The 12,266-nt window shown below is 43.7% G+C and overlaps 1 protein-coding gene and 1 long non-coding RNA gene across 6 annotated transcripts in view; one reads left to right on the top strand and one right to left on the bottom strand.

Moving 5' to 3' along the window:
* PPP4R3B (protein phosphatase 4 regulatory subunit 3B) overlaps positions 1 to 12,266 on the top strand; it is a 57,774-nt gene that overhangs the window by 8,959 nt on the left and 36,549 nt on the right. For 3 of the 5 annotated variants that reach the window (XR_014786985.1, XM_084829277.1, XM_084829276.1), the window contains exons 1-2: positions 5,490 to 5,815; positions 7,940 to 7,995. Coding sequence is in view for 3 of the 5 variants with exons in the window: in XM_084829277.1 (XP_084685403.1) it covers positions 5,674 to 5,815; positions 7,940 to 7,995 (198 nt within the window). In the remaining 2 variants the exon portion in view is untranslated. Of the gene's footprint in view, positions 1 to 5,489; positions 5,816 to 7,939; positions 7,996 to 8,701; positions 8,875 to 12,266 lie in introns of those variants that run through there. The other 2 variants (XM_084829279.1, XM_084829278.1) reach the window with 2 other exon arrangements.
* Positions 665 to 1,429, bottom strand: LOC146360276 (uncharacterized). The gene is made up of 2 exons (XR_014786989.1): positions 948 to 1,429; positions 665 to 816 (listed from the first exon to the last, which is right to left on the bottom strand). It is a non-coding gene; the product is annotated as an uncharacterized LOC146360276 (long non-coding RNA).

Here is a 12,266-nt window from a genome sequence, read left to right as displayed (position 1 = left end):
CAACCCACTTATAAAGAGAAATAAAAGCCCTAGGCTGCAAAACTAACTCAACAGATAAGGGCACAAAGACAACAAAAAGAATCTGACACGTTCCATACAATCTGGTATAAATTCATTGACTTAATTAACAAACAAGGTTCCCAGAGAAAACCACCACCGTGTTATGGACAGATATGGAAAGATACATTTAGATAATTACAACTGAAATGCCTGAAGAACTTCTGTGGACAAATATAAAGTTATTAATACATTGAAACTCCTGTGATCCCTGTTGACTGTGACTGGATTTCCTATGTAATGTTTCTGTTTTGTTAGAATATTTTTTATGTGCTCATTGATTACATTGAAAACATGTGATTAAAACACAATAAAAACAGTATTTTAAAAAAGAAAAATAAAAGCCCTATTCAGGTGTCATAAACCTGAGTAGTAGTATTCAGATCTATATACCGCTTTCCACAAAAGTATCAAAGCAGTGAACATAAAATATAATGGCATAAAAACTATAAATACAACAATAAAAACAATACAGTTGATCAGTGATAAAACTGCACACTCTACTGTGTTCTACAGACTACAGCTGGCTGGGTCACACTTTGGGGAAAGCCTTTGTAAAGAGATGAATGTTAAGAAGGTGTCTGAATGTCAGAACTTTTGGGGGCTGTCTAATATCAATTGGTAAAGTGTTCCAGAGGGTGGGTGCCGCAACACTAAATGCTCTACCACAAGTGCTCCTGAGGTGAGCCTCAGTAGAGTAAATGTGTGAGGAGGGGGAGAATGCTAGCCTTGCCCCCCTACTCACGCATTTTCATCGCCCTGTACTCATGGAGGGTGACTTTCTGAATTGGAGAGCCTCCTGTATCTGTAGAGGCTCTCCACATGATTGAGAACCCTTCGTTTCCTTCAGTTTCCACAGATACAGGAGGCTCTGTTCTTCAGGAAGTCACCCTCCATGAGAGGGCGATGGAAATGAACAAGGAAGGGGCAGGGCTAGCATGTTGCCCATCCTCATATGTTTACTCAAATTTATAACATTAGGGTTAAAGAAGTGACTGGTATTGTTACAGCATTTTAGCTTTAATATGTCTAGTTTAGCTTAAGTTGTTCTATGTAGCTAGATTTTTGTGTGTGTTCTACCTCTGTATAAAACTGCCATGTTGGCAAAGACACAGTGCCTTATCAGAGACTCAGGAATGTCAAGAATGTAGTATGCAAGAGTACGTGACTATCTCTCTGCTGTCTCTACGCATGCTTGAGTGTTGAGGGGCATTGTTTGTGCCAGCTAGACAAAGAAGTTAGTAGAGAGCAGGCATAAGACAACCCCCAAAGACTTTGTGTATATAAGCTTCTGGATCACATTTGCCATCTTTGTTGGTGCGTTAGCCCCAAAGGTTGCCTTATTCTGCAGAATAAAATCGTGTTGGACCAGATCTCTGCCTCCTCTCGTTCTTGGTAAACAAATTGGATGAGTCTACCAGGGATAGAACACAATTTTTGTAACCATTTCAACAATGAGAAAATAATATCCTTGTCAACTGTGGGTCATTTAATGTGTAATTCTTATACTGCTTAGCATACAATAAGAAAATTTTGATTTTCCGAGGACAGCAAAAGAAACAAAACCTTGGTATAGCCGTAGTTGTTGTAGTCTGATGTAGTGAGTGCTTTGGGTTTGAAGGCAAGACAAATGTGTTCCAGGAATATGGATGTGTGTATTTGTGAAGGGATACTTGTAGCTGCCCAGTAGAAGAGACACTAGATTTAAGTCTGAAGTGAGGTCAGCAATTAGACTTTTTACACTGGTTCTGATCTTTTGTCAGATTGAATTTTGCATCCACAAGTGGCTTGGCAGTTTTGATCACAGGCACTTAAAAATATGGTTGTGGATAACACATGATATGAGTTCAAGAGGGAAGCCATGTTAGTCTATTGCAGCAAAAACAGCAAAGAGCCTTGTGGTACTTTAAAGATTAAAATTTATTTTGGCAGAACCTTTCATGGACTATAGCCAAATTAAGGGAGCTACTGATTCCCCTCATGTTGCTTACCAGAATGCAGGCAGTTCCCATGAACCAGTGCCCAATGTAATGACTGAATGTGTCTGAAGAGGCTGACAGGAAAGTGTTGTGCATGTTGACATACATTGATAGAATTGACTTAGAGAGAATTTGTAAAGGATATTTATTTGAGATTGATAGGGTAAATCAGTGGTGTAGTTGAGGCAGGGCTTGCAGGGATAAAGCCCCAGCACTGTTTCATTACCAGGGACTCTGATGTCATCTGCCACCTCCCTCAGAATTCCCTGTTCCCTCTGAGCTTAGTGATCCTCACTGTAGCTATGGGGGAAATGAATTTTCCAAGCAACAATATATTGTTCCATGTTGGAATGCAAAGCATTTGGGATGACTTGGTCTGGAATGGGCGATTAAGACCTATTTGCTTTACCAAAGACATGCCCCTGGTGGAGATGAAAACTCCTAGAACCGGTTTGTTGATATGGATTGACACAGCTGCCTGAAATTTTTGGACTGCCCTTGGAGACTGTCACAGTGAGCTCCTGAATTTCCAAATTTACCACTGCACCTCTCTGTGTGTGTGTGTGCACGCGCGTGTGCGTGTATAGTTCAATCCAGCTGGGTGTGTGGACATTTCTGTTGGAGTGGGAGGGGGGAGATATAAAGAAGGAGCTTAGGGAAGGCTAATGGGCAATGTTGAGGCGCTACAGGAGTGTGCAAGGGGGCTGTTTAAATGAGAAGGGATCTGTCCCTGAGGGCTGAGTTGAGAGGCTGAAGCTTCCATAGAGTATCACATTTTGACAACCTAAAATGTTTGTGTTTGAGTGAGTGGGAAAAAAGTTTTTAACGCCCCTACATTTTTTTCAGCTGTCCAATTGAAGTACCACTGCCTTACTGTCAGCTGCACTGGTTTTGGATCCCAGTTGAAGGCTGTATACCTTACAAGGTTGGGTAGTCTTAGAAGGGGGCATGGCTGTGACAGTCACAAAGGGACCCTGCACTTCTGAATTTGCTACTACACTACTGGGGTAAATATTTTTGTGTGAGGGGGGAAGGCCAATCTACACTATAAACTTAAAAGTGATTTAACGATCATTTCTTCTGCTCAGAGTACTCTGAGAAGTATAGTTCTGTATGGGGGCAGAGGGAGCACCTTCACCAGTCTACCATTCCCAGGTTTCTTGGGGGAGGGAGGGAGTTAGAATAGTTAAAAGCAGCATATAGTAGTTCATATGTTCGTAGCGTAGATGAGACTGGCTCCAGGTGTGAGGAGGCCTTTGGCAAATTGGCCTCTGATGGTCCCCTGTTCTGTTGGCTAAGTCCTAGTGATGGTACTTGCCAACAATGGCAGGCAGCAGCATGGAGAGTAGTACCAGGTGACTGAGAGCCACCAATTTAATTTCCCACAATGCCCCATAGTGACTGTCCGGATGCTAAGCCCTCCCACTGAGTAATGAGGCAGCAGAGCCTTGCTGTGCAATCCACAAACTCTACTTAGCTAATCGCACCTGTCACCTCTGCGGCAGCTACAAAAGCTTAGAGCTGTCCTCTAGGTCTAATTTGCAAAGTAAATCATTTGGTAAAAGACCTACTGAAAGCAAGTTAGTTGCCTTTTCAACTTTGGACAGGTTTCCCACTGCGCTTGGCTGGCTTTTTCTGAGCTCCTGCCTTCAGGGAGGATCTTCCCAACCCAACTTCTAACAGGAAGCCAATCTGGTATGATGTCTCCCACATCCTCCTCTCAACTCTGCCTGCTTAACTTGGTGGCAAGTGCTGGCATCTGTCAATCCCGAAGCTCCCTTCCCCTCCAACAGCGCCTGCCTGGATTCCCACCGGGAGGAGACGGTCTCTGAGCCTGTTCCTCCTCTTCTATAATCCCTGGGGAAGGTTCTTTGCTGGCTCCTGAGGAGTCTTGCAGAATTTCCTCCCCCACAGCCTGTCTCTGCTGGGCTTCTTCTAACTCTGAATCAGAGTCCGAAACCAAAACAGAGGGCCTGGGTTCAATCCTGACACCAACACTACAGCAGGGGCATTGTGGGAAATGTAAATAGCAGACTCAGTTGTCAGATGCTGCTTGGAGCACCAGGATGAAAAACAAATAGCCCAGGGCAGGCATTAGCACCCCAGCAGGGCCCATCATTGAGGCCCTGGTAGCTGCTCAAGGATGGCAGATGCTGATGCTGGCCTTTTGTGTGCCTGCCCAGTCTGTGTAGCAAATCACAGAACTGTGTAATAGATATTGAAAATAGCCAGATACTCATTCTTTTAAGAGACTGTTGATCATATTTTATGAGAATGTTATCTTAAATAGATGTCTCTTCTATGTAAGTTAAAGAGCAAATGTTATGCATGATTGATCTAAAATAGTGGAACTCTGCTGCAATTTGGTGCCCTCTAGATGCTCATTCCTGTTGTCTGTCCTTACTATAGTGTATGTACGATGTGTATCCGGGGCACAACTGTGTTAAGACTGATGCAGCAAAAACAACCAAGTGTCTGGGACACTTTCAGGCCAGTTAATACATATCAGCATGAGCTTATGTGGGTCAGATCATCAGATGCACATCACTTTGTATCTGATAAAGTGGGCTCTGGTTCAACAAAGATTTGTCTTGAAAGAGCCATGTAACATGGGGGGGGGGGTCGCATTTGGAATTTTTGATCTGGGAAGGCTCAAAAGAAGTTTTGTAAGGCAGTATCAACAATCTGAAATCTTGCCAAGAAACACACACTGTTCTAGGGTCACAATGTGTCGTCATTTACAGAGGACAGTCCTCTATTTGAAGGACTGCCCACCCCTCCTGAGGTGACATGGCCAGATCATTCCTGCCTCTGCAACCAGGTGAAGGACTTCCACCCCAGAGACTGTAACGTCTATGCACCACTGAGACCTAGTTCTTCTTCTTTAATGTTAAACATTGTATGGGATTTTATTGTGTCAGCCACCTTGTGAGGGCTTTTGCCTGGAAACACTTCAAAGGCATGTTTAAATCCTGTGCATGTTTAGGCAGCAAAAAGCCCAGTTCTTAGCATGCCCCAGCCAGCGTGCTGGGAGTCGTAGGCCTTTTTTCAGTCTAAGCATGCGTAGGATTGTGCCCTAAGAAAATGTATTTGAAAAACAGATTTCTTTGTTCGTGGCACGGGGGAACGAGTTTCCGAGGCGCCTCTTCCAAGGCGGGAGGAAGCCGGGCCCCTTGCTGAGGCGGCCTGGCTACAGGCACCAGCCCGCGCGAGGCCGTCAGGCGCGCCAAGCGCTGCCGAGGAACGCCGCCTTCCCGCGTTCAGCAGGAGGGCACGCAGCACGCAGGCGCAACCTCCCCCGGCCCCTCCCCTCCCCGGCGCGATCTGACGGGCTCCCTTCCTCCTCCGCTTCTCGGCCGCCGTAGCCCCTGCTAGTGGAGCCCGTACAGGCCTTCCGTCCCCCTCCCTCCCCGGCGCTGAGAGGAAGAGAAAGGCAGGGACGGGACAGGAGTCGGATTACAAGATGGCGGCCGCGCCGCGGTGGTAGTTGCTTGTGCCGCTGCTGTTTGCTGGTGCCGCTGAGGTGGAGGAAAGGCGGCGGCGGGTGGCCCGGGCGCCATGAAAAGCGGCGAGCTAAAGGCCTCCTGAGCGGCGCCCCTTGTCCCTCCCCCCCTTCCAGTCCGGCCGGGCCCCCACCATGTCGGACACCCGGCGGCGGGTGAAGGTCTACACGCTCAACGAGGAGCGGCAATGGGACGACAGGGGCACCGGGCACGTCTCGTCCACCTACGTGGAGCGGCTGAAGGGGATGTCGCTGCTCGTGCGGGCCGAGTCGGACGGTGAGGAGGGCAAGGGGGGAGGAATAATGGGGCGCGGCGGCGGCGGCTGGGCTGTCTGGGACAATAGAGACCAGCAGCGGAAAGGGAAAGCTCAAGCCCGCGGGTCTCCCCCTGCTTTCTCTGTCCGCGATCGGAACCCGGCCCCCAACGGCAGTCCCACCTTGCGCTGATGGCTTAGGGGGCAGGCTTCCGAAATGATGGCTCTGAACAGCTCTTCCCTCTCACGCTCACACACCTGCGCTCTTCCCCTCTTTTATCCCTACCCAAAATAAGGTCTTTAGCGAAGTTATTCGTGTTTCTCCCTTCTTTCTTCCCTCCCAAGGCCCTCCAAGACTCGCGTGCTCTGCTACTTCAACCCATTCTCCCCCTCCCTCCCCAGACACCGTGTTGATGGTCACCCCCCTCCCCCAGTTCAGTTTCTCACAGTTGCCCGGTGCCGAAGACTACATACACACCCGCACAGAGTGGCATGACTGATCCCCCCCCCCCAAAAAAAAAACCTACAAAAGTTATTACTAACTTGTCAACCTGTGAATCAGTGTTAGTTGTTTTGTGGCTTAAAAGGAAAGAGAATTAAAGGTGAGGGGAGAGAACACCAACTTCTGAAAAGCTTCTATATTTGGTCACCTCCAGGTGATTCTCATTCACCATAGATTACCAGGCCAGTGACTATTTGCAGTCCTGCCATAACACTACAGAACTGTACTCCCCCCCCCCCCCCACACACACACACCCCGAGATCCTTTTCAGATACTGCTGGCCTTTTCACTTCCATCTTGTCCAGGCATGAATTTCTCTTGAGAATTCCCCCTTGATCTCTGCAGTTCTAGAAAGCTTTACTCTGAAGCTTATACTAAGGAGAGAACCCATTCAAAGGCACTCCAGACTTGATACATACTTCTTTCAAGTCAATAGTTGTCTTCAGATACTTGTTTATTTTCCCACATCTTACCATTTTCCTGAACAAAACTAAACTGTTTTTCTTATTTCCAGAGGAGTAGCTGTGCTTGTTGTTTTTACTGCAACAGACCTCAAGTCTTGTAGCACCTTAAAGACTAAGATATTTATTATAATTTGCCTGTAAGATTCCATAGGACTCCTCATTACTTTTTCTCATGAGAAACTAGTGAATATTATGGAGAAGGGACTAATCTCGCTCCCATTTCAGGCTATCAAATCCCCTATCCTGACTCATGTTTAAGGAACATAGAATACTGGCTCTTAACGTTTTGTGCGCTAATTCTTAAAGTCTAAGACTTTAAGTTATCTTCTTGTTCTAAGTAGCTCTGAACTGAGCACATTTATTTCAAAAAGTGATTTGAGAATTGTGGGTTCTAAGTAACCAAAACACTACCTTAAAGTTGGCCCTAACAATTGCACATTTGTATTCTCTTGGTAGTAAAAAGAGAGAAGAAAACATTAACTTGTATGTGTTGTGTTTTATGTCCTGATGGAAAAGGCTCTTTTAAAAAACCACATGTTTTTCTGTTGCAGTACTTTTTTTAACTAGGGTTCAAACTCTGTACTGTGACAGGGTCATTTTCTTTAAAGATCAGGAAAGCTGTTTTTAGAAGAAGAAAGTATATTGGCAACGTTACTAATGAACAGGTGTTAATGTTCTAAATAAACCTTGTCAGGGCTGGAAAAGATTACTCGAGAGCGGTTGCCATGATACATCACTGCTTAGACACACACATAATACAGAGTTTTAGGGTTATAGAGTTTAGCGTTCTGAATATACCACAACATAAATGTATGCTAGCTACCAAAGGAAGATAAGAATACAGTGCTCTTGCATGGGTGAATTCAGTCAATCATGTTTTATTAGTCAACCAACCATAATAGCATGGGTAATTTAACTTATATGGCACACTGGGATTTGCTTTCTTTTAGATGTTCCCCAAATGTCAGGTTTGGGAATGGGCTTGCATATCTTAAAGTGGGTGAACTTTTAAATTTTGTTATGATCATTCCTGCCTTGATCGTTGCTTGTATCAAAATTTTAGAATGAAAGGTGGTATGTTAAAATAGATGTGACTTCAGACATGTTAAGTTTTTATAAAGGCGGTTGAGAGATTGTATTTTTCTTAAGGTTCCTAACTACTGTTCTTGTCATCTCTTCAGGTTCACTGTTGTTGGAATCAAAGATAAATCCAAACACTGCATATCAAAAGCAGCAGGCATGTACTAGTTTTTGTTGTTGTTGTTTTGGCTGTATGTTTCTATTGTGTTACTGTTGTACAAAAATATCACCATTTTTCACAGAAGTGGCAAAATGTTATAACCAGTCTCAGCTTTTCTTTGGGGGCAATCATCAATAGATCTACTATACATTAAGTTCTTATTAGTCCAGTAGACTTTGATATAAGATGAGGTGTATGAGTATATTCTGTTTGGAGAAAAATATATGAGAATTCAGTCTTCTCTTATTTTCTTAGCGTTGTTTTTGATGATTGGGAGAATGACTCTCTGCTGGATGTGGTACGACATCAGCTTTGATTTTCGTAGGAGTTAACCAGCCTGTGATGTATAAATCTTGCATACCACTAGACCGTGGGGGGGCAACTTTTTTTAGCCAGCAACTTCCAACAGCCCTAGTCAGCATAACTAATGGTGAGGGATCATGGGAGTTGGAGATCAAAACAGATGGAGGGCCATAAGTTGCCCACCCCTGCGCTAGATAAGAGCAGTGACAGTGAGCCAATCTGAGTATAACAATATGGTCTGTGTGGTCACAGTAGAAGTTCTGAAATAAAGGGATGACAGAGTTTGTCATTAGCTTTCTGTCCAGTTCTGAAAAGATTAGTGTTTTTCAATTTTATCAATAATTGAACATTGATGTTCTGTGTTATATTTTGTAATGTGTCTATTGTTTACCTAATGCAGGCCTGCACCGCTTGTTACCTTCCAAGCTGGATGCAGCTCTCCAGCCATTTATTGCAGCCCACTTGGAGCTTGATAAAACTTCAGATTTTGCTGCCTGACCAGGACTGCAAAAACAGGGGCTCACAAGCACCTAGCAGGCTACAGTGCATAGCTGATGATCTGCATCCGACGTGGTGGGTCACAACTTGTGCAGGCCTGACTTAATATTTCTCCTTTATCCTTCTTTCTGTTCATTATTCTCTTTTCATCACAGTAGTTTCTGTGTATTCTTGGGTCCCTTACCAGAGTTTAGAGCAGTTTGGAAGATGTAGTTATGATGGTTTTAGTCTTTTACCTTACAAGATAATTTTTGCATTAAAAATATGCAGATTGAATGCCTTAATTCACTTCTCTTTCATTCACATGACTAGTGGATACAAAGCAAGACAGGAAATCCAGAGTTTGCTTTGCTGTGACTGCAGTCTTCAGTTACTTTCTTATGATAGAAAGGAAGGGGACTAGGTTACAGATTTCTCCCAGTGAGCTCTGTTGTGTTAGAATGGCTGCTGGAGTCCATTGTCTGTCACGAATACCTTTTCCCCCTCATGGCAAATTAAGTTTAGTGTTGGGGCAGGGGAATATCCAGTCATCCTTTCTTTTGAGTTTGTGTCATTCTGTACTGATTATGCTTACTGATTATGCTCTCTTGCTTCATGGAAGCTACAGCCACAGGCCAGGTTTGGACCATCTTTTCCAGCTTCATAAACCATGATTGGATTTTGGCTTATTATCCTTGCTAGCTAACTAAGATTAGGGTTTCCTGCTTCAGACAGGGAACTCTGACTTAATATAAGCCAGGAATCAAGGACCAAAGCCACTGGGTTTGGAGGATCATTGAGTAAAAGGAGACACTGTGGCTTCTTTTCCCTGCCCCGCATGTGCTGCTCACATGCACACACACCATTTCCTAATTACCCTTGCTGTGGGGATGGCTTCCAAACCACCTTGCAACCAGTGGCTTGCTGTAGGGGTTACCCAGTCAGTGTGTGTGGGGGGGGGCAAGGGGGTGGAGTGCCCAGCCCCAATGCTCATTCCCAGCTTTACAGACTGTGGTTTATGAAGCCAGGAAAGATCGTCCAAACCCAGCCATAGCATTCATTCCTAGTGTTGAAGTAGTAATCTTCCCTTTGGTGGATGGAGGCACCTTAGGAATGGCAGGTAAGTAAGCTTTATTTCATGAGTAATGTTCTCCAGAGCAAGCAGTTTAGGAATTAAAAGCATGCTTTGCTATTTAAGTGGGGTGTCAGAAATGGTCCCCTTTCATGTTGACACCTCTCTGTGGAGACAGCTAAAACATATTAAGGGTGAAAAATATTTTTGAGAATATGGCCCAATTTGCTCAGTAGATGTTCTGAGTGTCATCTAGAGCACTGATAGCACCGCTAGATCGATCCCTCGATGGGTTAGGTTAGGAGAAGGTGTCTTTCAAACTGGCTAGTGCAAGTTTTTCAGGAAATAAAGTGTGCTCTCCCTTGGTTTTCAAGAAGCTAAAAGAAAGAGGTTTTGCCAATATATAAAAATGAAATATGGGGAGTTCAAAAAGAAACTGTGTAGTTAAGAATTTACAGCCCATATCTGTTAGTGAGATTCAATTTATGTTACAGAAGAGTTTCTGAAGACATAGGTTCCAGTTCTGTAGTTAGATTCAATTGCAGAACTGGACCATGGGTTCCAGTTCTGTAGTTGGATTCATAGAAAGGCTTCTGTGCTGTTCATGACTTCATTCGTACTCTGGTAGCAGAGGGAACTGTCTTGCATGGAACAGAATAGAGGATCAAGGCTGAAATAAGTAAATCTTGTCTATAAATAGGTTTAGGAAGGCTTGAGCACAAACTCAAAAATACACAGGTTGCATTCACTTGTTATCTTTTTCAGTGTTAGGTGTATATGTTTGAACTCTGGTGCTGACATCTTAACAGTGAACAAGAATAATTAGCTCTGGGTATTACATTTATGGATTATTTTTACTGTAGTAAGGAGCCACTACCCGTTTTTCAGGCTAATCCTATCATTAGAATTCTTAGGGCAGCATATATGAGGCTGGCTTACATGGTGCAATTACAGGGTTAGTGCTGTATCCTAATTGCCTCTGCATGTTTTGAAATAGTAGAAGCACTCCTAATAAAATGGGGAAAGCAGCAGCCCTGTTCATTTACTGTATGTGTCTATCTGAAGGCCAGTTCCCAACATTCTGCCACATTCTACTGTGACCAAGGATGGGCCCCAGCAGATAGAAGGAGGCTTGATTCTCGGGGAAGGAGCAGATTTCGCCCTCACACCAGTGATATCCCCAAGAATGTTCCAAAACAAATATCTTGGGAAAGTTGGCAATGTTTTGTTTATGCAGTATGTTCAAAATTGTCTTAATTTCTTATATTCAAGTAATCAAAGATGGGATTTTGATGCATCACCCAATATAAGTCAATAGTTACATAGTTCTTGATACAAAATAGCTGTGTAAAATCTTTGTCAGTTCAAACGTTAATGGCACTTATTTAAATGTTGGCCTTTTAAAATGTGAGTTAAACATGTATTGTCTGAAGTAATAAAAGCAATAGCATTGTTAAGTGAATGTAACTGATATTTTGTTTTGCTTTTATTTTGATGGAATCTAGGAAAAATGTATTCTATTCAAGTACATGCAAGGGTATTTGCTTTGCTGCCAGTTTTTTGCTGCAGGTTGATCTTCCTAAGCAGCCCTTTTTTCTGTCAAGAGCTGAAATCCCTTATGGGTACTCTTTCAGGGGCTACATGTTTTGCAGTGGGCGAGGCCAAAGCCAACAGTGGGCAGGACCAGAGCCTTCACTCCTCTCTCCCACCCCATCTCTCTGCTACCCCCGTCTCTCTCTTCCTCTTCCTTCCTGCCCAGTGGGCTGCCAAGGAAGGGCCAGATTGCCCTTCCCAGAGGTCTGAAATGACTGCGTGCAGAGGACTTCTGAAATTAGGCTGAGGGCTGCAGGTTACCCACCCCTGATTTAGGACATATCCCACCCTCCTCTTTTCTCAGTAATATGGAAAGCTTCTGCTGTTGGGCAATAAAGAAATGTAATAAATAAAATAATATTTAATTATAACTTTTAATGTTTCCTAACCAAGCTTTTGTTCATTCCATAAGAGTTATAAAAGATATTTCCCCACAACTTTTAAAATGCATTTTTATCGGACCATTGTTAAAACCCTGTCTTTGTGTGTTATTCTGGAATTACTTTTTCTTGAGCATTGTGACAGTTACTAATGTGGATTAGAGTCACTGTGCTATGCTCTTGGAAATGTGCTATGTTCTTGGAAGTGTGCTATAGTTCTTCTGACCTGTCCCTATTCTGTAAACAAAATGATGGCAAGAAAAAAATGAACTTGCGAATCTCTCCATAAAAATTGAAATTGTGTACTGTTAGCCCATCCATTAAGGTGCTTCTACCATGACCATATAATTGCTGTTCCATTGAGGAGGCAGTTGACATTCTATCTCTTTACAGTATTGCTTTCTAATGCTAAAAACATCAGGTTGGATGAAATTGTCACTTGA

This window comes from Heloderma suspectum, chromosome 1 (genome assembly GCF_057233095.1).
Source record: "Heloderma suspectum isolate Gila_16-S chromosome 1, 16-S_ref, whole genome shotgun sequence".
Classification (NCBI taxonomy): domain Eukaryota; kingdom Metazoa; phylum Chordata; class Lepidosauria; order Squamata; family Helodermatidae; genus Heloderma; species Heloderma suspectum.
This window is presented reverse-complemented; position numbering and strand designations above follow the sequence as displayed.